This window comes from Leopardus geoffroyi, chromosome D1, assembly GCF_018350155.1.
Source record: "Leopardus geoffroyi isolate Oge1 chromosome D1, O.geoffroyi_Oge1_pat1.0, whole genome shotgun sequence".
Lineage (NCBI taxonomy): Eukaryota > Metazoa > Chordata > Mammalia > Carnivora > Felidae > Leopardus > Leopardus geoffroyi.
In genome coordinates this window covers 87,407,568-87,434,104 of record NC_059329.1, presented here as the reverse complement: position 1 = coordinate 87,434,104, position 26,537 = coordinate 87,407,568, and the positions used below count along the sequence as shown (strand labels likewise).

Sequence of the window (26,537 nt, the reverse complement as noted above, 5' to 3'; positions counted from 1 at the left end):
TATTATGTTTATTTATTTTTAGAGAGAGCGAGCGTGAGTAGAGGAGGGGCAGAGAGAGAGAGGGAGACAAAGAATCTGAAGCGGGCTCCAGGCTCGGAGCTGTCAGCACAGAGCCCAACATGGGGCTCCAACTCAGGAACTGTGAGATCATGACCGAAGCCAAAGTCAGATGCTCAACTGACTGAGCCACCCAGGGGCCCCCAGAACTGTTTAATAAGGAGTAGGTGGGAATTTTTTTATTTTTTACCACGAAGAGGCAACTTTAAAAAAAAATTTTTTTTTTAAATATTTATTTTTGAGAGAGAGCACAAGCGGGGCTGGGGCAGAGAGGGAGACACAGAATCTAAAGCAGGCTGCAGGCTTTAAGCTGTCAGCACAGAGCCCCACGCAGGGCTCGAACCCACAAGCCGTGAGATCATGACCTGAGCTGAAGTCGTAAGCTTAACCGACTGAGCCACCCAGGTGCCCCAAGAGGCAACTTATTTTAAGTTTAAATACATTTGCAGTAACTTAAAGATTATAGTCTGAAATATGCATGGAATTGAATTGACTTCTTAAAAGTAAGCAAATGTTTTTTCAATTATGTTACATTTTCATTGTAGATCTACAAAAACTAAATTTTATGGAAAACAATATTCTGTATGGACACTATGTAAAGGAAAAAAAGTAAATGAGGAAGATATTTTATAGGTAAAAGATTTTTCTTAAAATTTTTAGAAGGAAAAAGTTCAGGTTACATTTTAAAAATCCGTTGTTGATTTTCAGTTGTATCTTGTTGATAGTGAATTTTTCCTTCAGTATTCTCATTATTGGCCTCAACGAGAATAGCTCAGATTTATGGGTCCTTTAACATATTCTGGTACTGTGTTCAGTACTTTATATGGGATATCTGATTAATCACAGTTTCCCTTTTGAGGTAGGTATGTATTATCCTTCCTTTTTTTTCAGATGGTCAGCTTTACTGAGATTTAGGATCAACAAAATTAATGTTTAAGTAAGTGGGAAAGGGGCTTACAGTCAAGTATTCTAATTCCTGGTTCTGGGCTCCTAGTCCCTTGAAAAAAAATAGATAATGTATAGCCACTCACAACCACATACAGTTGTTAGAAATGTTTTTGAAGAAGCATGGTACAATAGCTTCCATGAAGCCTAAGTCCAGCTTCATCTTACAATTTGTAAAATCTTTGTTGTTTGTTACTCTTCACAGTGTAAAAAAAAATTAGCAATACATATTTGGGTCTAATTTCAAATAGCAGAAAGGACTTCTGAACACAGCAAATCTTAGTAATTCTGGACTTTTTAATTTATAAGAACTCATTCTTTAAAACTTTATATTCAACATTAATATGAGAACAATACGTTTTACCTTCTAGTTCTTATTGAGCAATTGTGAGTTTTATTAGGATGGAATATTCTTTAAATCCTTTTTTAAATTTTAGAGCATGTGCATGCACGTGAGTTGGGGAGAAGGGCAGAGGGAGGAAAAGAATCTTAAGCAGGCTTCCACACTCAGCCTGATGCTGGGCTCAGTCCCACAACCCTTAGATCATGACCTGAGCTGAAATCAAGAGTCAGACACTAAATGAACTGAGCCACTCAGGCCACCCTGGGATGGAATTTTCTTAAGGTCAGAATTTAGGATTTAGTAAAGAATATTGAATTATAGAAATGGTAGAAGTCTTGCAAAATAAGTTCTGACAGGATAGACTATTTTATTCATTGTGGGTTTTTTTGGAGGGGAAATCTTTAAAATACAGTAAAACCTTAGATTGCGAATAAGTTCTGCAAGTGTTCTGCAAAGTGAGCAAACATTTCTAATAAACATTTCTAATAAAGTTGATAAATGAGTGATGTCTTGCAATATGACTACTACATGATGCTGAACATCACATCACAGCTGAGCCAGTGGTTCTTAAAATTCATTTTGAGGGGCTGCCTGAGTGGCTCAGTGGGTTAGGCTTCTGACTTTGGCTCAGGTCATGATCTCACACAGTTCGTGGGTTTGAGCCCTGCATTGGGCTCTGTGCTGACAGCTCAGAGCCTGGAGCCTGCTTCAGAGTCTGTGTCTCCCTGTCTCTCTGCCCCTCCCCTGTTCACGCTGTCTGTCTGTCTCAAAAATAAATATTAAAAAAAAAATTCGCTTTGATACACGAGTGCTTTGGATTACGAGCATGTTTCCAGAATGAATTATGCTCACAAACCAAGGTTTTCCTGTATTTTAAATTATGAAAAAAACTTAATGAAAAAGTAAAAATGAAATATTGAAGCCAGACAGGCACAATGATATTTAGTGGTCTTTTAAAAAAATCATGAAAGAGGATCTTGACTCCTGTAGTTAATGGGAAAATCGTATTTATTGAAACTGGACCAACATTTCCAGTTATTTGTAATTTAAGGTTTATTGGACTTAGAAATTTAAGAACTATGAGTACATCTCTAGTCTGTGTCATTGAATACTGAAATCTTTATTCAGGTTCCTGATACTGCTCAAATAATTCTAAACAACTGTTATGAAAAAATTCAAATTACTTACCTATAAAACAGTTTTGTAGTTCTTTTTTCAAGGAGGGAGAAACTGTGCGTGTGAGCAGGGGAGGGGCAGAGGGAGAGTGAGAATCTTAAGTGAGCTTCAAGCAGGACTTGATCTCACAACTATGAGAGCATGACCTGAGCCTAAATCCAGAGTTGGTCACTCATGGGCCACCCAGATGCCCCAGTCTTGTTTGCAGTTCTAAGGTTCTCATAATTGAAGAACTGTAGACATTCACGTCAGTGTGTTCAGTGATGCTTATTCTAATCCTTTTTGAATAAGGAGCAAAGTATAAACTGTAGTTTTAAGTTTCAGGAGATTCTATGCAGATTAAAATAAGCAGAATTTTGTTAGCAAACCCTCCTGGCAAGTAATTTTACATGTGGGGTCTGTAAAAGTACTCTAAAACAGTGGATGTATACTAGAATGAAGACTTGACAGATATCAATTGTTGTATTTGTCTGGGTTATATCCAGTTAAAATCGCCCAAAGTGTTATACTATTTTTCTGTAGTACAATTGACTGTTGAATTTATAGATTCTCAAAAGTCATCAGGTATGTTTTCAGGCCCCACACCATCTGTATATTTTCATAGTTTTTTATGTGGCTTCGGCAAAACATGAAAAGTGTTGTTTCAGGTTATTGGCTTTCACTTCATGTATCAGGAGAAGATGGGGGAGTTAACTTTCAAGTATGTACTGAATAAATGCATCCTGGGCACTAAGATGCTATGGACACCTCAGTGAACAAGTTTACAATTTGATAAAGTAGGGAAATTACAATATGACTGGTAGATGCTATGATAGAGAAAATGGAGAATATGTGAGGGTTGGTCCCGGAAATAGAACAGCAAGACTTCTAAAGAGGCCTGAAATTTGTATAGAATCCCTGGCAACAAGAACCACTAGTTGTGGCCTCAACAAAGGCGAGAAAAAACATATGCTTTATTTGAAGAGTTGAAACAGCTTGATACTTGGTAAGCTGAATTTTGCTTCTAGCCCTCCCCACTATCTTAAGCAGATGACTTGTGACTGTTAGGTGGAATATGTCTTAATTACAGAAAACATGAGCTTGATAGTTAAGAATTGCAGCCAAGCTGTCAGCAAATAGAACTGAAGAAAAAAGTCTGAATATCTGAGACTAGAATAATAAGGTGAATGTAATTTTGCTCTAGGAAAATCAAATTGAGAAAAGATAATTCTGGGCTCTTGTTTTAACTCATGCCTACATAAATTTAACTGAGTGGAAGTTTACTTTTCAAAGAAAAATTGCATGTTAGAAATTCTCTTTTGGTTTCATTAATTTTTACTTGGCATTTAAGTCTTAAGAAACTAATAGAATTACGGTATGAGAGTTCTTAATCTCTTAAATAGTCTTCATTAGTTTGAGGAAAATGCAACAATTGGCCAGTGTGTTCATTTTCAAAGAGAAAAAAGATTTTTCTAAAGGTAAAACTAGTTATTTTTTTTATAGGTAGATAAAACCTGAGTGGTTATTTTAAACAGATTCCTAGAAAAGTTTCTGCCATAAATAAAATACATTCTTAATGCCAGTCCTAGGACACCATATGCCTGTGTCTAGTTTATTCAGTAACATACAGTTTCCAGACTACTTATGCATGGTACAAAAAGATGGCTCATTTATTGTATGAATTTTATTAATGAAAAGAATTTATGATACTTTACTCCCTCAGTTTGGTTAAACATAGAGATTAATGTGCAAGTGTGCACTAAAAGTGGCAATTGTACCAGAGGGACAATTAACCAAGATTTTTAAATGCCACTTATACTTGTATTGATTTAATACCAAAGACTGAAACTTAGTTTTGAAGACAACCCTGGAACTAATGTCCTCATGTCTTGTGAATATTTTTGGAATACTTATAGACTGGCTAAAATGAAGAAAAACAAGAGCACAGGAGCTGGTTTCCAAAGATCTGTATTTGGTAAACATATGCCAGTCTCTTAAGTTTTCAAGTTTTTGTAAAGTCCAAAAATCCATTAGGGTAGGAACATTACCTACCTACAGCAATATGGTAAATTAATGAAGGAAGTATTAATAAGAACTGCATTGATGTGATAATGATAATGTATGTTTTTAAAAAGAATAGTATTACATGAAATAATGCTGTTTTTATAGCTGTAAAAGTAATTGAGGATTATTCTGGAACTTTGATCACTGAATTAGTTCTGGTTCTTGGTTGGGTTTGGCTATCTGGAATCTTCAAAATTATTAGAATAACCAGGGTTCTCTTCCAAGTGGATGTTGGTATAGTAATGAAAAAATTCATAAATTTTAAATGCATTTATATCTGTAAATTTTATAGGTTTAGGAATCAGTTATTTAAAACAATTTTTTTTAACATTTATTTTTGGAAGACACCACTATGGGGGAGGGGCAGAGAGAGAGGGAGACAGAATCTGAAGCAGGCTTCAGGCTCTGGGCCATCAGCAGAGAGCCCAACGCAGGGTTCGAACTCACACAGGTCATCTGACTTCGGCTCAGGTTGTGATCACTTAACCAACTGAGCCTCCCAGGCCCCCCAGGAGTCTGTTATTTCTTAGTTTAATTCAGATAGGTTGATTAGTTTTTAATCAATTTGTGACAAGTAAATGCTGGTATACCAAATTAAGTATAAAACTTTGTGCTTGAGATCTGTATGGTAGATCATTCACATAGTAAGGTTACTTCAGTCACACTGGCCTCCTTAAATGTTATAGATATTCCCATATTTTCTTTATTTTAGCTTTTTTTTTTTTTTGCCTACTCTAAAGATGTTTATGCAGGTAGTTGCCAACTAAATCTTCAAATCTTCAAGACAAAAGTGTTGTCTTCTCAGATCTATGGGAACCATGTTTAAAAATTCCCAACATGTCAAAACTCATTCTTCTATTTTTTTCATCTGTAATACCTAATCATTTCCTAATATACTGAATGACTGACTTATTGTGCTTATAATTTGTCTTTTATACTCTGATGTTTCAGGAACCTAAAACAATGTTTGACATATAGTAGCACTCTAAATATTTGTTGGATGAAAAATTGCAGTGGGAAGTAAAACAGATTATCATATTGTTTTACAACTTAAATTTTAATTTCTAAGAATTAGAGTATGATACCAATTTATGACCATAGTTTTGTAAAATTATAAGTCTGATAGATACACTGTTAACAGGTTAAAGTGTTTTTATAGTTTTTCTAAAAATACAAAAGTGTTTTTGTCTGATACCCCAGATATTTAGGTATTATAGAATAAGTTAATTGACATTTACAGTTATCTTGATCTATGATGCAAAAGTGTTTTTAAGCAATTACTCAAATTAAAGGCCATTACTAATTTAGCTACCATTTTGAAGTACCTATTTTTTTTTTTAATTGTTGTGATTCTGAAACAGTTCAGATAAAACTTAAAAATCTGATACAAGATAAAGGCCTGACTAGTTACAGTAAAGTTTTAGGTGTATTATACTGGAGTGAAATTTCTGAGACATTTGTTTGTGTATATATGAGATGAAAACTTGAGTTTTCACATGCTGATTTATCATATTTCATAGGTAGTTTTGTCAAATTGGTAAAGCATAGACATTCTCATTCTTCCCCATCCCCTTTCACAACTTTGACTGATGTGTGTGTGCACAATGCCAACATCTGATTGATGGGTGGGAATTCATTTACAAATATTAAAATATCAAATTATATTCATATTAAGATATTGGGTGTTATGCAATTAAAATTAAATGTTTTTTAAAAGTTTATTTATTTATTTTGAGGGAGAGAAAGCTTGAGTGGGGGCAGGGCAGAGAGAGAGGAAGAGAAAAAATCCCAAGCAGGCTTTGCGCTGTCAGTGCAAGGCTCGAACTCACAAACTGTGAGATCGTGACCTGAGCCAAAACCAAGAGTTGGATGCTTAACCAGCTGAGCCACCCAGGCACCCCAAAATTAAAATATGTTTTAATCCATAAACTTAACTTTTATATAGATTTATTTTTAAAAACAAATATAAAAGATGAATTACGCTAGATTTTGTCTTTTATAAAAGCTGTAGAATTCAATGTTAAATATTATTTATCATTTTACTTTTTGTTTGTGATTTCCACCCAAGCTTCACTTGCTTAGGCATAGCAAACATTAAAGGTAAACTCAAATTGCTAGATTCACAAAGTGTTTCAGAGAACTGAATTCTATCATATAGGAAATATATTTGGTTAGTTGAATTCTACAATTTTTTTAACCTTTGGGATTTAGTCTTTCAGTGAACTTTGGATTTTAAAGTTTTTAAGTTACTTTTAAAATATATGTATATATATTTTTTTTTAACTTAATTTTTTTTTTGAGAGAGCGAGAGGCGGACAGAGGATCTGAAGTGGGTTCTGCGCTGACCACAGTGGCCCGATGCAGGTCTTGAACCCGTGAACTGAGATCATGAGCTGAGCTGACGTTGGATGGACTTTCAACTGACTGAGCTGCCCAGGCATACCCTTAAGTTACTTTTAAAGAGTTTGCATAGAAAATATTTTCTCAAGTTTTTTGAAAGTTAGATGTTAATAAAATATATTAAAGTAGATTTGGGTAAGATGGTAAACTTGGTTACTCAGATCAGCTCACTCAGTTGAAAGCAACTAAGACTGCTGGACTGTATTTGAAAAGTATCTTAAAAGCTTGATTGAGGAACTGATAGTACAGTAAGGAATTGCCAGCCCAAAAACTAATTGGAAAGCAAATACAAAAAAAATCATAAATAGAAACACTGGGATATAAGCAGAATACCTTGGCTGTTTTTACCCTGAGAATCTTGGCCACACTGGGAGAACTTAAGCTGTGATTTTGAATGCTTCTAAGAGCTCATGCAGCAAAAGTCAAAGCCCAAGTCCTGCCCAATAAGACATTCTCCCCTTTTAAAACTGTGCAGGCAATACTCAGGGTGACCATGAAGCAGAAAAATATGCTACCTTCCTAACCTTAGGAGACTGAGGAAATATGCTGTGATTCTGAGCGGAATGGAATGGGGTAGGCCTGGTATGTTACAACACTAAATTGGCCCTGAATTCATGATCCAAGCACACATCATTTGGTGGTTAAAAAAAACCAACCAAATAAAAAAAACCATGAATATAAGGTGGACTCAACCTGAGTTAGGCTTTAATAAACTGATAAACTTACTCAGACCCTTTCCAGAGGAATGTGCCTTCATCAGAAGCCACAAAATAATCTCCACAAATATTTTTCCAAGGAAAAGGATTTTAATTGTTAAAAACTAAGCATGTAAGGAAACCACATGTAACAGAAACAGATCTGCCAAGACTTCAGCTAAAACTGAATTGAGTTAAAACAGATTAGACACAGTGAAGAGAGAATTGAAGAGATCCAGATTAGAATTTAAAGAGACAATAAGAAAATATGAAAGAGGATTAAGAGTCACAAAGCATAGAGTGAAAATGTGTCTAACTGAAGTTTCAGAAGTGGAGGAGAGAGATTGGGCAGAAGCACAATTTGAAGAGAGAAAACCTAATTTTCCAGAATTAACAGATTCAGGATGCTCAATGGATCCCAAATAAGATTAAAAAAAAAAAAGAAAAATTTCCCTACCTAGACACATGAAAATGTAACTATAGAAGACAAGACCAAGAAATCGCCAAAGCAGCTGGATACAAAAAGACAGATGACCAAAGGAATGGCAGATTGATCAACTTCCCAACAGCAACAATGGAAGCCAGAAGACAGTGAAATTGCCACTTCAATTCGCTGAAAGAAAATAGCTGTCAAAGTTCTATATCCAGAAAAGAAGTCTTTATGGGGATTTAAAAAGACATTTTAGGCAAGGTTAATAAAATAACATTGGCATTTCAGAGATACACGTGTGTTTTGGGACACTTAGAGTTTCCTCAAGCTTCAAAAAATATGTATATGTTAAGGAATCTTTAGTAAAGTATCCATCAAGTTATCCTGGATATTTGTTTTATTAAATTCACTCCCCCAAATTCATTCTGTTCTAATGAAAGTTCTCATAAGTGAATGGGCTTTCATTAGAATTATAATTAATTATATATGTATAGTTTGATTTCTTAAGGAGAAAGCAATTATGAATTTTAGTTTTTTGTTTATAAAATAAATTTGGTAGATCTTATTTGATTGCATAGTGCTTGAATTTTGTGAAGTTTATGGTATTCAACAGTTTCTTAAGTGTTAACTTCCAGTCATATTTTTACCCATGTATAATCATTTCAGTAATATTGTTAAATGTTATAAATACCTTATAAAACACTTTAAATCTTGAGTTACACCAGTGTTTTATTTCATTAGTTAACACCCATTTCTAGGTTTGAAAATTATCTGAGTTAAACTTTTAGAGTAGTACTTCTGTACTTTGTTTTATGTATTTGTGTTAAGATAGATTTCTTTTAAAAATGCCTAAATTCTCTTAGGTGTTTAGGATTTGCATAAGTAATCCTTTGCCTTAGAATATATTGTTAGTTAAATAGTTTAATATTATACGTCTTATTTCTCTGTGCATAATACATATCCCATGTCTTTTGTACATTTTTAGAGTATTTGGAGGGTTTGTTTAGAGTTTTAAAATGCATAATCTTTTTTAAAATATGGTTCAAAAATCCAAGATACCAAAAGGACCTAGTGAAATTTTTCATCTACCTTTCCTTGAGCCACCCAGTTCCCCTCCCCAGTGACAAATGTTCAACCTATGTTTTCTCTTCTCCTTTTACATGACTAATGGCCTCTTATGTTCTGTTTTGCATTTTGCTTTTTCTTTCTTTTTTGTTTAAAGTAAATTTTAAAGGTCATTATTTTTTTTTACAAGTACTTTATATTTTAACACAACTCCTACTGAGTTCTTCCCAGACTTGTTTTATTACAAACATTACTGCACTTTATATCTTTCTACATGTCATTTTCATTTGTGTGACTATGTTCTAGATTAAGTTCCTCGATGAAGAATTGTTCGATCATAGAATATGTGGGATTTTTAAAATTTTTCTGTAGCCAAATTGCCTTCAACAGAGGTGATAACAATTTAAAATCCCATTGACAATCCTTGAAAAACCCCACTTCCTCAACATTCTCTTATGCAATGTTTAAAACTTTTGCCAGTATTTATAGGTAAATAATCTCCGAGTGGTTTTGATTTGCATTTCTCTTATGAATGAGATTGAGCATGTTTGCATGTTTAAAGACTCTGGATTTCTTTTTCTGAGACCTAATCTCCTTATCCCGTTTTCTGTTTGTTTTTCTTATTTGCAGAAACACCATATATTAGGGGAGTTAAGGGAGACTTCACAATTTGCTATTTAAAAGTAAAAATTTTTTTTGAGAGAACAAGCATGTGCTCGTGTGCCCATGAGCAGGTGAGGGGCAGAAGGAGAGGGGAAGGGAGAATCTTGAGTAGGCTCCACTGTGATATAACCTGAGCCAAAATCAAAAGTTGGATGCTTATCCTCCTGAGCCGCCCAGGCACCCCTTAAAGTTGAAGTAATTTTGACAAAACCTTTAAATTGTATGTTCTCTTTATTGCTTATGCTCTTCCCAGTGTCCGATTGGAAGGAATGATAAATATGTTCTGAGATGAAAAAACAGTATTTTTCCTTGTTTGTGTTCTTGGCTTGTTCTCGATACTTTTTTCAAATACATGTTTTGTGCTTAGATTTTCATTTAGTTGATCAAACCTATAATTTCCCACTTAAATCTTAGGTTTGCAAATCATTTTTCTCATGTCTTGAACTTAACATATTCTTGCAACTCAACATTAGAAAGACATGAGAAGACTTAAATACCTGTATGTAATGATAATAGTTTTTATAATAATATAATAATATAAATATAGTAATGATAAGTAGATTTTATAACGGTATACTTTTGCTAGGTACGTAATTTTTATGCTTAAATTGATCTGACTATAAAATACTTGTGAAGAACATTCTCAATTCACAGTACAAATTTTCTTGAGCTATTAATTAAAAAGGCATCAAAATCATGAAGGCACTTTCAAGGATTATAAAGATCCCTTTTTTGTTTTAGAGAGAGTGTATGTGAGTGAGGGAAAGGGGCAGCAGGAGAGAGAGTGAATCTAAAGCAGGTGTTACTCTCAGTGGAAAGCCTGACTTGGGGCCCAATCCCACAACCCTGGGATCATGACCTGAGCTGAAATCAAGAGTTGGATGCTCAGCTGACTGAGCCAGCCAAGCACCCCTGCAGAGTTCCCTTTGAAGTGAAATTTTGATATACAGATTATATTTGTATTATTTAACATTAAACATTTTTTACTTTTTAATTGTTATTTTTTTAAGTTTCTTTATTTTGAGGGACAGAACAAGTGGGAGAGGGAGCAGAGAGAAAGAGAGGGAGGATCCCATGCAGACTCTGCACCATCCGTGCAGAGGACACAGCACTGGGGGCTCAACCTCACCAACAGTTGAGATCATGACCTGAGCTGAAATCAAGAATCAAGATGCTTAACTGACTGAACCACCCAGGCACGCCTTATTTTTGTCTTTTATTTATTTTTTAACATTAAACATTTTTCAACTAGTGTTCCCAGTGGTGAAGTAATTAAACACTTAATAAAATCTGGGTTTCCAACATGCATGTCCTCCTATCCAACAATGTATCTCAAATGTAGCAATTTGGAAGTCCATCCTTACATTATTTTATGACTTGTTTGTGTGCATATTGCTTGATGAGGGCGATGTGGGGAGGAAAATGTCAATGGTCTTGTCCCTGCCCTCTGTCCTCCCTCAGGTTTAGGTGGTGGTTAGAAAAGGGCTGTCAGCTCAGCTTCTTAGAGAAACTGGGCAGTAGGAGACTTCTTTTCATATAAAAAGTGTCACCAATTTTGATAATCTGAGTGCTGCCTTAACCTGTATATAAAGAGTGGACAAAATTAGACCTGTATATTAGAATCCACTAGAAAGAATGGCCATCCATTTATTGGATTACAGGAGCCTTCCTCCAGACTTAATATATAAGCTAAAATACTATTTTTATCCAGAGCTTGCTACTCAGCATTTTTCCCCTTCACCTTTCTTTACATTTAAGTGATGGCACAGTGAGGGCCTGTTTTTTTATAGCAGGAATGCGAGTACAATCTTATTTTGTTCTTGTCTACTGAAACTTTAATGGCAGTGTTCCATATAGACTTGGAACTTAATTCTTTACTTTTGGTGGTATCACTTTGGGAAGTGTCCTCACAAATATATTTGTGAGGAGATAAAATGTGAAATATAAGCCAAACATTTCAAACTATAGAAATCAAATTGCAGAGAATAAAGGGCATGCTTTTGTGAAGGCTTTATAGGCCTACTTGGAGAAATATACTTAGGAAATAAGGGGAAAAGCTTTAAAATTTAAGTACCTGTTAGATTATTTTATAAACATTCTGGAGATTATAAACACTTAACATTTTAAAGCAGGACTTAACTCATAAAAATGGAGCAATAATTTGAATTTTGGAACATATCTATCACAGAGGAAGAAGATGTAGGTCTCAATCTTATTTCTTGATTCTTTGTGGAATTTAGTATTTTTTACCTGAACATTTTCTTTGGTTTTTATCACTTGTTAGCTATGTCTGCTTATTTAAGCTTATTTTCAGAGTCCCAATTTCTCATCTTTCAGGTGATCATTTGAAGCAGTGTTACATGGGAAATGTTTAAGTGAATTAATGAGAAAATAATTTTGGTGTTCACATGGAATTGTCTAAACCATGTGAAAATCTACTTTCAAAATCCACATTAGCATTTTATTCAGTCCTTAATCTAATTTTATAAAATTGTTTGTCTAAATTGACTGACAAGATAATATTCTTTCTAAACCATTTATTGAGGTGGGATTTTCCAGTTAAAGTTTTAATAAAAATTTTATATTTTTACATTTCCATAGATACTTAAGTTAGTATAATATTAATTCCACAAGTTAACTTTGAATATGCAATCAATGTTAGGTATATCTACACTCATTTAGCAACTGTTTATTGAATATTATATGTTAGGTAGTATTCTGGTGTTCTAGTATTGCTATGAATTAAACTGATGGTCAGTTCCCTTGTGGGCACTCACACAAATGATGTTGATGCATTTGTTTTCAGATGAGCCAATGGAATAATATCGAGATGGAATACTGAAAAGATAAGAGTTATTATGGTAGGCGTTATGTACAGTTGTCACTGAAGCTAAATATGTGGGTGAATAAACATTTTGGAATTAAATTGTTCAATTTTAAAAGGGGAGCATAATGAAGTGGCATCAAATGAATGGAAGTTAGAAGACAGATGAGAGGAAAAATGAATTTGTCATTATTTAAAAGGGAAAATAAAGCTTGTATTTTGGGGGGTGCCTGGATGACTCGGTTGCGCGTCATACTCTTGATTTTGGCTCAGGTCGTGATCCTAGTGTCATGGGATGGAGCCTCATGTTGGGCTCTGTGCTGAGTGTGGAGCATGCTTAAGATTCTCTTTCTCTCCCTCTCCCTCTGCCCCTCCACTACCCCTCATGCTCACTCTGTAAAGTTAAAAAAAAAAAAAAGTGTATTTTTCTTTTTAAAAAGGATAATATGTGTTTATTGCAGAAAAATATAAGTATAAAGAGAGGAAAATCGTTATTCCCACTACCTTTCACCACTGTTAGCTTCTCTAGATGTAGTTGTCTGTAAAATCTTAAGAAACTTTTTGTAACTTATGTTTTCCACATGGTAGCATATTTTTGTGTTACTTATACAAAATTGCTTTTAAATATGCCAAAATAGTCCATTCTAGATAATATGCTATTTAACCAGCCCTTTATTATTGTACATTATATTGTTTCCAGTTTTTGGCTTTATAAGAAATTAATATAAATATGATTTTACTTAAATATCTTTATACATTTATAATAATTTTTTAGATCAACTTTTCAGAATTGATATTTCATTATCAAACGTTGCTGGCATGATCTTTCAAATGAGCCAGGTAATGCCCTTTTAAATTGTTTCAGAATTTTAGTAAAAATGACCACTGTATAGTTTGTCCAAGAGTAGAGATAAAAAAATTAAGTGTACAGTTTTGGTGGAAAAGATTAGGAGATTATTTGGTGAACATTTTTAAATGCAGTGTGGAATTAGGTCATTTTGATAACAAACTATGCATGTAGGATTGAAAAAGCTGGAATTGAGTCATAATACAAATGTTGATTTTATTTTTTTGGATAAAATGATAAGGGTATGAAGGGCAGAATTCCAAATTTAATTATAATTTCTGATCTAAAATTAAGAGTATTTGAATAGAAGCAATGATTTTAAAAAATGTGATATTTTAGTCTGAGGAATGCACTGTAAGTGTTGTAGAATGAGGAAATGGATTTTTTTTTTCCACATTTATGGATCTGTGTTGATAAGGAGATCCTGGAAGAGGAGGCAAGTTGTTCAAAAAGTAGAGAAATGTAATCCACTAAATTTGTATCCACTTCATTATGGAAGCTTAATCTTGTTTTTCCAGAAGTGATCTTGAGAAAATCTGGATGAAGCTTTATCCATGATATGTACATATCTAGTATAAATGTTATATGTGATTTAGCAATGTAAAATCATATGTAGAATTAGTGACAAGGACATGCATAGAAAAATTTATGATACCATTGAAAATTGGCAAGTGAAATGGTATTCTGATAGGAATCTATCAAAATGGGAAGGAAATTGATTAGTGAAACTAGAATGATCCACAGTAGAGGAGTGACTAAAATTTGGCTCTTGTCCAGTGTTAATTCAATTGTTAATTTTTAAAAATAGCAATTCTCAATTTGTGAAATTGCAAATCTAGTGAGAAGTACAGTAAGAAAAGAAAGGATTGTAAAGAGTTTTACGTAAATGGTTTTCCACTTCAAAAATTTTCCCCTCCAGGAGCGACTAAGTCCGAAGAACATACAACTCTTGATCTCGGGGTCGTGAATTTGAGCCCCTCATTGGGCATAGAAATTACTTTAAAAAAAAATTCCCCTCCACACATTTAAAAAAAAAAAAAGAAAAGTTGTATGACTACTAATGGAAGATTAACTCAGCCAATGAAAGCAGACTGAGATATGTTCTAAGGTACATAATCTTAGAGAAATTGTATTATTGAGTAGTATTTTAAGTTTGCCTGGAGGATTTCCATTTCATTAAGAGGACAGTTCATAAAAGCTGAAAATTAAGGTAGCAGGGTAGAAAACAGTATAAATAGATTGGAAAGAAACTGTTAAGACATTTGGGGGAAATGAGTCAAGTCAGTACATCTGCTTGAGCACAACTCATGCTGTGCATTATGGAATTGATACTGTTTTTGAGATCAGTAGCTTATAAACTTGGTGTTCTGACGTTCCTCTACTAGCTTAAACATCTCAAACGATTGTACATATTTCTCGTTCTTGGTTTTAATGTACTGTTTAGAAAGAATTTCTATGCCACACAATTTTGGGGAAGTGATGGGAGGAAGCATAGTGGCGCTAGAGTAGCCAAACCAATTGAGGCATTGATGATTAGTGACTTTTGACACTTCAGACCAAATTATTTTCCTCAAAAGGTAAAATATCCTGCTCTATTTTACTCAAAATCTGAAGATTTACTCAATCTGAAGGTTAGTTATTTTTGAAAAATAGTGTTTGGCATAGTGTTGACAAAATGTTTTTACTGGGAGCAAAGAATTGAGATAGTAAAACAGACTGCCTCTATAGATGGGAATTGATGATTGCTGACAGATGCCCTGTAAATTAGGGCAAAATCAAAATAGGTCAAACTTTTTACCTTTGACAATTTTGATTGAAATCAATTTTGCCTGATTTACCTGTAAATTATTTAACTTTTTTAGCTTTGTAGGCCTGACTGACAATTTCAAAGCATTTAAAAATGAATCTAAAATGGAGATTGTTTATAGCCAGGGAAAAATATCAATTAATTACTCAGAAGAGGAGTTTACTGCCCCAAATAAGTTATGATTTTCTTTTTCACTTAACAAAAACCCAATCTCTGCTGGGGTAAACTTGTGCTAATAGAAAATGTGTTATGGAAATAGTAACTGAGACGGATATCAATTCTCCCAGTGATAACAGTTTTGACCAACAGTTTTGTGTGCATTTCTCCTTAGTTTATATCTCTTGTACTCTGGATGGGTGGTGGGGGAACAATAAGGAGGAGAGGTAGATGGGTAAACATAGCAAATGTGTATATATTTTTTAAGTTCTACTTTTTAAAATAGTATATTGTACACCTATTTCTATTTAGTATTATAAATATATGTCACTGCTTTTAAAGTTTTATGTACATATGTATATACCCTATGCTCTTGTTTAGACAAAGCATAATTTATTCTGCCTTTGGTCATTTAAGTGTCCAAGTTTCTGTATTAGAAGCACTCTTTTGGGGAACATCCTCATACATATGTCTTGCTGAAGAGCAGAATAGTGTAGTGGGTAAGAGCTCAGTTGTGCAATCATGGGCAAGTTACTAAAACTTCCTACGCCTTGGTTTTCTCATCTTTAAGTAATAAATCATAATAGTACTTTATTTACTTGAGTGGTGTTCTAGGATTAAATGAGTTAATACATATAAACTCTTCTTAGAGTAGCGTTTAACATACATTAAGTATTTAATAAATGCTGCTAGTATTAGTATTTTGTCATTGATTTCAACTTCTAAGAAATTGAATTGTTTTCACTTTGAAATTTAAATTTGTAAAAGGTAAGCAATAACTTTATTATTACCAGATCTAGTGATCTTTTTTAAACCCACATTCCTTTTGACCTGTGGCATATCCTACCATCCACCAGTTCTCTTTCTTATAATGTTTTTGACCTCTTAAATGGGATTTTGTACTTTTTCTTTCATCTTATGTACTCTTTAGTTCTGTTCTTTTTTTCTGCCTGGTAATACATGTTTTTTCCAAAATTGTGTATATTCTCTGCTTTAGACAATATTCCTAATGTCTTGGGCATTATATACTCTGGGTATGTATGTAAGTTCATTTAAAACAAATGACTGATAAAAATATTATTTAATTCCAGTCTAATTTGAAAACAAATACCTTATCTCCTAACTTTAACCAGTTTCTGCCTGCAGAAATTGTATGGCCATCTCATATTAGATCTAAAAAAAAAGTAAACTTTACAGCAACTACCATAACATTTTTTATTTTTATTCTCATTAAAAAAAAAAAAAAAACCTCCATTGCCCTTCCCTCTGTATTACTGGTTTTCTTTCCCTGTTTCCTCTTCCCCAAGATCAGGCCATTATTACCCTACTTAAGGATACAGCAACAGCTTCTTAGCTATTATTCTCTCAGCTAGTGCCTGCTTGCCTCATCCCATAGCACTAAAGCCATCTCAGTCTTACTCACCTCCACCTCCCACCCTAATGTGGATAAGCCATAGTTTCTGTACTTTCATTATTGGGTGACAATTTTTTTGTGCATCAGATTTAAACTCTGATTGGCTCAGGCCCTTTGTAGTGGACCTCTACCACAATTAGGCAATCTACTTTCCTAATACTTATTCTTTCATGTGTGGATGTCTTCACTGTTCCACAGAAAATTCCAGAAACTCATGTCATTGATTTACACAAACGTTTTTTCTCATTAATGGCCTGGATTCCACCTGCTAAGTGAAACTTTCTTTGGTAACTCCATTTGCGTAGAACTCGTTTTCCTCTGAATTTTATAGGACATGGAATGTATACAAAATAATTTAAATTTAGTCTTATGTTCTTTCCAATAATTACTTTTATGTATTCAAGTAGATTATAAGCTTGTTAATAGAATTAAGTTTCATATTCTTGTATCCATTTGGTAAATCCTGTGCACACACTGAAGATACTTTTTAGTTGGTTCAGAAAAGTGGGAGATCAATTAATACCTAATTTGGTTAGTATGAAGAATCAAAATGAATAGAAACTTAATCTAGAACTGAAGGTAATCTTATTTTTGCTAAGTACATTTTAATTCTATTCATAATGAGACTGTAACAGTGGTCTGTACTTTCTACTCATTTAACAATATATTATTTCTGTGACACATTTTAAGTGCTCAGAGAATTGAAAATTTATGGGACAGGAACAGGTTTATCTAACTCTGTATATGCATATATAGACATCATTTGTAACTATATTTAGTAGAAAAATTACAAATTGTAGAAATAATATAATCTATTGTAGGAAAAGTAGGAAGTACAGATGAGCAAAAAATTTTTAAACTACCTAGTTTCTTTATTTACCTGACTCCCTCACTGAAATAGAAGTCCATGACTTTTAAAACTTAGTTTAGGGCCGCCTGGGTGGCGCAGTCGGTTAAGCGTCCGACTTCAGCCAGGTCACGATCTCGCGGTCCGTGAGTTCGAGCCCCACGTCAGGCTCTGGGCTGATGGCTCAGAGCCTGGAGCCTGTTTCCGATTCTGTGTCTCCCTCTCTCTCTGCCCCTCCCCCGTTCATGCTCTGTCTCTCTCTGTCCCAAAAATAAATAAACGTTGAAAAAAAAAATTAAAAAAAAAAAAAAAAACTTAGTTTAATCCACCACTGTATCTCCAGTGCTAGAATAGAGCCTACCACATAGACACACAATTATTTGTTTAAAAAAATGAATTTATTTATAGACAGTCCTTTGCTGATATAGGAACTAGGTGGTGCAAAGGACTTCAGCTACTCCAGCAACTTAAAAACTATGTATCTTATGTAATCTTCCAACACCTATTTTTTAGGATATGAGATTGGAGAGCTCCAGAAAAGAGTAGGGAAAGAGTAAAAGAATGGAAGATGGGGTTTATAATTAGGATTCCATTTGCTTGTAGGTTTTAGGATTGGGGCCAAACCTTTTGGATAATTAAGACAAGCAGAATGAGGCAACTTTTGTAGCTCAAACTCAGTTTAAATTCCACAAAAGTGCATGTGCTTTACTTTGGAAAAGATACAAATTAGGAATATAGGTTTACAATTAATTCATTTATTTATCACATTTATTATAAGCAACTGCTGTGTAAATTCACTTGAGATGAGGCCCTAGCCCTGCTTCTGCTATGTAGTCCAGTAGTGTCTTAAAGCACAAGCACTGGGATACCTGGCTGATCCAGCCAGTAAAGCATGTGACTCTTGATCTGGGGGTTGTAAGTTTGAGCCCCACATTGGGTGTAGGGATTGCAAAAAAAAATAAAATCTTAAAAAACACCATAAGCACTGACTTTTCTTAATTAGTTGCTATATAAAAACCTAAACAAAGTAGGGATGTCTGGGTGGCTCAGTCAGTTAAGCTTCTGACTTTGGCTCAGGTCATGATCTCATGGTTCATGAGTTCAAGCCCTGTGTTGGTCTCTGTACTGACAGCTCAGAGCCTGGAGCCTGCTTTGGATTCTGTGTCTCCCTCTCTCTCTGCCCCTCCCCCACTCATACTCTCCCCCCCAACCCCATCTCTCTGTCTCTCTTAAAAATAAATAAATAACCTAAACAAAGAAAATAGAGATTTACTTTTTCTTTCATATTGTTTTGCTTGTTTATGGAGTTACCATGTCATTTGGGTTTATTTGTCAAATATGTTTTTCAGCCATTTAAAATTAATTATACAGTTATTAATGATTATTATAACTGACAAATTTGCAAATACATTTTTTAAATTCTGATGTTATATGGGATTTGTTTTCCCAAGGTATATTATAAGAAAAAAAATTAAGGGGCGCCTGGGTGGCTCAGTCGGTTAAGCGTACGACTTCAGCTCAGGTCACGATCTCACGGTCCGTGAGTTCGAGCCCCGCGTCGGGCTCTGGGCTAATGGCTCAGAGCCTGGAGCCTGCTTCCGATTCTGTGTCTCCCTCTCTCTCTGACCCTCTCCCGTTCATGCTCTGTCTCTCTCTATCTCAAAAATAAATAAGAAAAAAAATAAAAAGAAAAAAAATTAAATTTGAGGAAATAGGCCAAAATGCATAATCTGTTGCAAGTGATCATTACTTCTAATAATTACTCAGAGGATAGCTTTAGTTCCAAAAGACAGTGTTCATTAATGCTGGAGAAATAATTGTGGACATTAAGAAAGGACCGGAAATAAATGTTCAAAAGTGTTAGGCACAGATCTATATTTACTCAATATTCTACACTTGTTTTATTCTGCCCCAAAAACCATTCATTTGAATTCAATTAAAATTTAATTAAAATATTTCACTTATCTTCCCCCCTTCATTAAATAAAAATAGTAGGAAGTTGACACTTATGCAACATCTTTTTTTTTTTTTTTTGAGAGAGAGATAGCGCACAGCGGGAGAGGGGCAGAGAGATTCCCAAGCAGGCTATGTGCTGTCAGAGCCTCACAAACCATGAGATCATGACCTGAGCTGACATCAAGAGTTGGCCACTTAACTAACTGAGCCGCCCAGGCACCCTGACACTTATAAAATTTTTATTCTTTTCCCTCCACAGCAACTTTTCTTGTCTTGGTAAAATTGTAACTGAATGACAAATTCTTATGATAAACAGTAGATATATCAGAAGGATAAGTATTAAAAATTATCCTTAATTTTTTCTTATAGTGATTTTTTAAATTATAAAAATAACACAACCACATTAGGGGCACCTGGGTGTCTCAGTTGTTAAACATCCAACTCTTGATTTTGTCTCAGTTCGTGATCTCATCATGGTTTGATCTCATCACGACCCCTGTCGGGCTCTGTGCTGAGGACTCTGCACGGACAGTGCAGAGACTGCTGGGGATTCTCTCCTCTCTCCCCCTCCCCTACTTGTGTTCTTTCTCAAAATATATAAACTTAAAATATATATATAATGTAACCACATCAGAAATTGTGATAAAAATGTCATTCTGTCACACACACATAAGTTATTCATATTTTAGCATATTTCCAACCATTTCAAGAAATCTTTGCATTAGTATAACTTGGGATTCCTGTTATAAAACAGAAATCCACATTTCTTTAAAAAAATTTTTTTTTTTTAATGTTTAGTTTTGGGAGAAAGAGAGCGCGAGTGCAGGAGGGGCCAAGAGGGAGGGAGACACAGAATCCAAAGCAGGCTCCAGGCTCTGAGCTGTCAGCACAGAGCCCAATGCAGAGCTCAAACCCTCAAACCACAAGATCATGACACGCAGGTGTCCCCAGACATCCACATTTGATAGATCATCATCTAAGGTGATCATTTGCACATTAACGTTTGGGAGCTGAAGACAAAAGATAATTTTTTAAGAGCCTGTTAGTTTCATTTCAAAATTACATAACTTTTATTATTTATTTTTAAGTAAACACTAACCCCAATGTGGGGCTTGAACTCACAACCCCCAGATGCATGCGCTACTAACTGAGCCAGCCAGGTGCTCCCATAAGATACTTTTAGTAGATAAGATATGAGTCAAATTCTAGTGAGCTTTGTAAAATTATGTGTATGCATATTAATGGGCTTATTAAATGGAGGCATTTTCCATTGGTTAACAATAGATCAAGAATCTCTGATGTCAAAGTTCAAGGCAGTATCTAGAACTTTTTATTATTTAAAAAATTTAAACCAAGCTTTTGTTATCAGGAAGATTTTGTACAAGCCTACATAACTATGCTAAATATTAAGAATATTTAACTTCTAGATGTATTCATGTAAATCTTAGTAAAAAATACCTTGGATAATAATGTTTTGAAGAAGAAAAATGGCCTAGTAGGAATACCAAGGCAGGGTGTTGACATATTCTTATGCTGGTTTTTCACCAATATGAAATTTTTCACCAAAACAGAATTTGAATATGACCTGCAGCATAACCTTTGTTTTTCTCTCAAATGGGGCCAATTATAATAATAGTCCTTGATTTGGTTACTTGGTTTCTATAGATCTGTTTAGAGAATATGTAATGAAAAGTGTTTGCTCTTTTAGTTCATGATTTTGTAAATTTGTATGATTTATGCATCTGAAAAGTCTAGATGCTTTATTTTGTTTTCAATCCTTGGAAACTTTATAGTACATGTTCTTATCATCCCTGTTTTATAAATGGAAATACTGATGCTGGGAGAAATTCAGCATTTGATACGAGGTGATTAAATTCTTTTGTTATCACACTGCTTTAGCAAAGCAGGTTGATACTTTAAAATTTTGAATGATGTTTAAGAAGTAATGAGATTATGGCTGCTATGTTAATGCCATAAGTGTAGGCTTTAGAGAGGGGCTGTCGAATGTTTACTGATTGAATTAATGAATGACAGTGGCCAGGTATTTAAGACCAGAGAATTCTATAGTTTTTCTACATATGTGTATTGACCATCATGCCAGTTGAAGTAATAAATAATGAATCCAAGACATAGGACCAATTTATGTAGACAAAAGCCAGATTCTTTGGTTTCTATTTCTTATACAAAAATAGATAAATGAAATCGTATACGTACGGTCTCCGCAGTACAGTCTCTTTTTTTTTTTTGTCTCTGTTCTTCCTCCTATCCATACAACTCTGCCCACCATAACTATATCACCAACTTTGTATTCCATATTTTCTCCATATAAAATATATATATTTTATATATACCAATATATTGGTATATTTTATATATATACCAATATATTGGTATATTTTATATATATACCAATATATTGGTTTATATTGGTATATATAAAATGAATTAAAGCTATAACAGGTAATTTGTTTTGGATATTTACTTTGTTAACTAATTTTCCTGCTGCAAATTTAGCAGAAATAACCTTGTTTAACACCTTTATATCCTGGTGCTTTTGTTTCTGTAGTATAGATCCGAGAGTAGAATTGCTAGGTCAAAAGATACATATTTTTTATTTGAATAGCTTTTGCCAATGGCTTTCCATAAGGGCCATAACAATTCATATTTCCTTGAGCAGTGTATGAACTCTCTTTTCCTCCTACCACTTCACTAGTGGTAATGATATTCTTCTTAAACTTTCACCATACTAATTGGTACAAAGTGGTATCTTATTTTGTTTTTCCCATCTTGGGAGTTTGTATGTGTTGCCATATTATTTTTAACCATTTGCATTTTCTCTTCTGGGGATCTCCTATTCGTATCCTTTGCCAATTTTCTCTGTGAGTATTGGTTTTCCTGGCCAGTTGTGAGAACTTTATATAGTCTGTCATCTGCATTTGGGAAGCTGGTGAATTCACTTCCACTTTCAACTCAACTTATTTACCTCTACCGAGCCAAGCAGGTAGACGCAAGGAAATCTCAGGTTTTATGGCAGCTTCAAAGAAGAGGGCTAGTGGAGAGCTTAAGGCAAAGAGTAAAAAAGTAACCCATAAAAATATGTGGAACCCCTCAACTGCCTTTCTACCCCCAGAGGAAGGTTGACATCAGCGTGGCTTCCAAGAAACCAAAAAGGAGTAGAACCAGCAGGCTGAATCCTCCCTACTCTTGAACAAAGATTTCTTTCTGGTTCTTTGTCCAAAGACCATGAACAGCCTGTTTGCTGTCTACCCCTGCTACATAGCTGTCACAATAGAGAAAGGGTCACCTGCTACACTAAGTCTGCCAACACTGAGCTTCATTGAACTGACAGAAAAAACAACTACACGCCTAAGGATCCAGCAACAAGAAAGGATGCTAACTAAACTCTTGGGGACAGCCCCCAACAGAATAGAGGAGACAACAACTTCCACAAAATGATATGAATACAGCGACACTGAGAGTGCAGTATTTTTAAAAAATGAGCCAAAACCCATTATTTTTTAACTAACTACAGTGATAAGTCAAATGGAGGAGAATGGTAACATGGAGACCTAAATAATTGGCCTGGAAAATCTAGTGGAAGAAATAATTTTAAGCCTAGACCAAAAATGCAAAAGACAGGGTAAAAATGACAGATTTTGAGGATAGAACAAGGAGATGTAATGTGTATAATAAGAGTTCTAAAAGGAAAAGGAACAGATGGAAGAGAGGCAATAATTTTTTTTTAATTCTTGAGCTGAAAAACGCCTTTATTTTTCAAAGGACAGGCTAAATTCCACGCAGAATTTGTGCTAATAGGATAATAAATGGCACCTACTATGTGCTCACTTTGCCAGGCAGTGTTCTAATGGCTTCACATTTATTAACTCTTTGAGTCCTTACAACAGCCTTAGAAAATAGCTATTATTATCACTGTTTTTCAGATAAGGAAAAAAGAGGTTAGGTGGGTAGTCAGTGTAAACCCGAGAGTTCTGACTTCAGAGCCTTGACTAAACTGCCTCAAAGTGGAAAGACTTAGGCATATCCTCTCAAAATTTATGGACTCTGAAGATCAAGGGGAAATCTTACAAGTTCCAGAGAGAAAGCCAAGTTATCAGCAAAAGAAAAAGAGCTTGTCATCAAAGTTCTCATCGGCATCACCATAAGGCAGAAAATAGAAAATTTATACATACTGCTGAGAGAAAAGGACCACAGGATTTCTCTAACCAATCAAATTATCCACCTATCTGGGTGAAAAAGATTTGTTGATACATCACAGTTGAGCAACTGATCCCACCTACCATCTAATGAAAATATTCAGAGAAAGGGAAATCTAATCATATTTAACCTTGGTCTTTGCACGTGTTATTCCTCTTGCCTGGAATAAGTCCTCCCTCCCTTTACCAGCCTAACACCTCATCCTTAACATCTTCACTTTTTCCAGGAAATTTTCTGCAACTACTCAAGTCTGAGTTTTAGGCTTCTTCTAAATGCACCCAGAGCACCCTATATTTTCCTCATCTTGACATACTTTTCCATTACACTGTGAGTTCTATGAGGACACAGGCAGACTATGCTTGTTTTGTTCACTGTGGTAGCCACAGTTCCTACCACAGTGCCTAGAATATAGGAGGTTGACTGGGTGACTGAAATTTAATTGTAGTCGAAGTTAGCAAATCTTTTTGCAACTGTACTCAGATTGTTCTAGTAATTAGCTATTCAAGGAAAATAAAGCTTTAAGTTTGTCTTCATTGGATACATAAAGCTCTGTATGTCTTATATATTCTGTATTCACCTTGTGACTTATACACTTTGAAATTTATAAAATTTAAACATAAATAGTTGGTGAAAAGCTATCTGTGTAGAATCAGTTTACATAAGGCACATTTACAGTGCATAATTACCCAAGTTGCACTCAAAATTCTATTTGTTATTTTTGTAAGGCAGAATTAGTAGGAAAGTGTAAGGATGAATTTGTAAGATTAGTCAAAAATCTCAGGCATGGTATTTTAATACTCTAAAAACAATAATGTTAATTCTACATTTTTCTCTTTCTCTTCAGATAAAAGCTAAAAATTATGACAAGGTTGAAAAGGTGAGTTCTCATAAACATACTTTGAATTTTATGCTAAAGTTTAACTCAGGACTTACCATATATAGGCAAATCTAGTAAAATGGTAACAATTGTTGAATCTAGGTAGTGATTATATAAGAGTTCATTATACTTATTTGAGTTTTTTGTATGGTTGAAAATGTTCACAATAAAAATTTTGGGAAAGAAAATAATTATACTCTACTGACCAAAATCATGAGAATGATTTTGATTATCTAAACTGAAAATAGGAGGGATTTGTTAAATTTGCCATTTATCTGTAACAAGATAATAAATTAATGAAAATAGCTGAATTTGTTTTTTTAATGTTCCATTTCACCCACATACATGTGAAATTTATCTAACCATAGATTCTGATAATATTTTCTTGTATTTGTAGCTATTTCAGAGATGCCTTATGAAGGTTTTGCACATTGATTTATGGAAGTGTTATCTTTCATACGTTCGAGAAACTAAGGGTAAACTGCCAAGTTACAAGTAAGTTAAAACAAGATCTTAAGAATAAGTCGTCTTCAGGCACGCAGTCAACCCCACATAAACTCACACCTTCTCTTAACTTAGGGGAGACTTAACAGTTCGAAAAGTCAGGGTTCTCTGAGAAGTCAGTAAACCTTGGGAAAAGTGCTTCAAAGAAAGCCACTGGTGTCGGTCTTATTCTGGAGAATCAAATCACCCAAGCCCTTCTTCTATGCTGAAACACTGTACATTTGTTAACACCCAGTCACTTTGTTGGCAGGCTTGTTGTCAAACTAGAATTTCTATAACTAGAATTCTGTATTTTCTGTTCCTCATTATCTTTTATTATCTTATATTGAAGAGGAAGTTCTTTCTTCCTATATTTTACTTCAGAGCTAATACATCTTCAGACACAGTGTACCTCCTCAATCAGAGAATCAGATATTTCCACATTTGAATCTGCTACATGTAAGATTAGGCAATTTAAAGAATATAACAATAAGTGAAATATGGGCTTTAGTTTTGATAAGCTCACAAGCAGTAGTTAAAAAAATAAAGCATATACATTAAAGACATTGACAAACTAAACACAAAAGAACTACTTTATATATTTGCAAAAATGTCTTTACATTTTTGCTTAGACAAAAAGTTCAAATGCTGTTTTCATCTTATGATCAGTAGTTATGATTGTGTCTTTAAAAAAAAAAAAAATATATATATATATATATATATTTAATGTTTATTTTTGAGAGAGAGTGGGGGAGGGGTACAGACAAAAGATCCAAAGCGGGCTCTGACCTGACATATGGTGCCCCGTATGTTTTATTTGTAGATACATTTTAATAATAAATGAATGTTTATTATTAACATGTATTTTGGGGTGCCTGGCTAGTTCAGTCAGTAGAACATATGACTCTTGATCTTGGGTTGTGAGTTCAAGCCTCACATTGGATTAGAGATTACTTAAAACTAAAATCTTAAAATAATAATAAAACCTTTTTAGAAAATAAATAATTTAAGAACATGTCTGTCACATTTATTTCAGAGAAAAAATGGCTCAAGCATATGACTTTGCACTGGATAAAATTGGAATGGAAATTATGTCTTATCAGGTAGACTTAAGTTTTTTCCATATATATGCTATACATGTAATAAATTTGAAAATATCAAGAAAGATACTGACATTTTATTTTATTTCTTAGATTTGGGTGGATTACATTAATTTCTTAAAAGGCGTGTAAGTATTTTTATAGTTTTTTTTTTCCCCATGTGAATAATGGCTTTAGCTGTAATATAATTGATA

General features: G+C 34.2%; 1 protein-coding gene across 1 annotated transcript in view; it reads left to right on the top strand.

Moving 5' to 3' along the window:
* CSTF3 (cleavage stimulation factor subunit 3) overlaps positions 1-26,537 on the top strand; it is a 72,488-nt gene that overhangs the window by 26,549 nt on the left and 19,402 nt on the right. The window contains exons 4-7 of the mRNA XM_045484892.1: positions 24,728-24,760; positions 25,158-25,255; positions 26,280-26,346; positions 26,437-26,471. Coding sequence (XP_045340848.1) covers positions 24,728-24,760; positions 25,158-25,255; positions 26,280-26,346; positions 26,437-26,471 — 233 coding nt within the window. The remainder of the gene's footprint in view (positions 1-24,727; positions 24,761-25,157; positions 25,256-26,279; positions 26,347-26,436; positions 26,472-26,537) is intronic.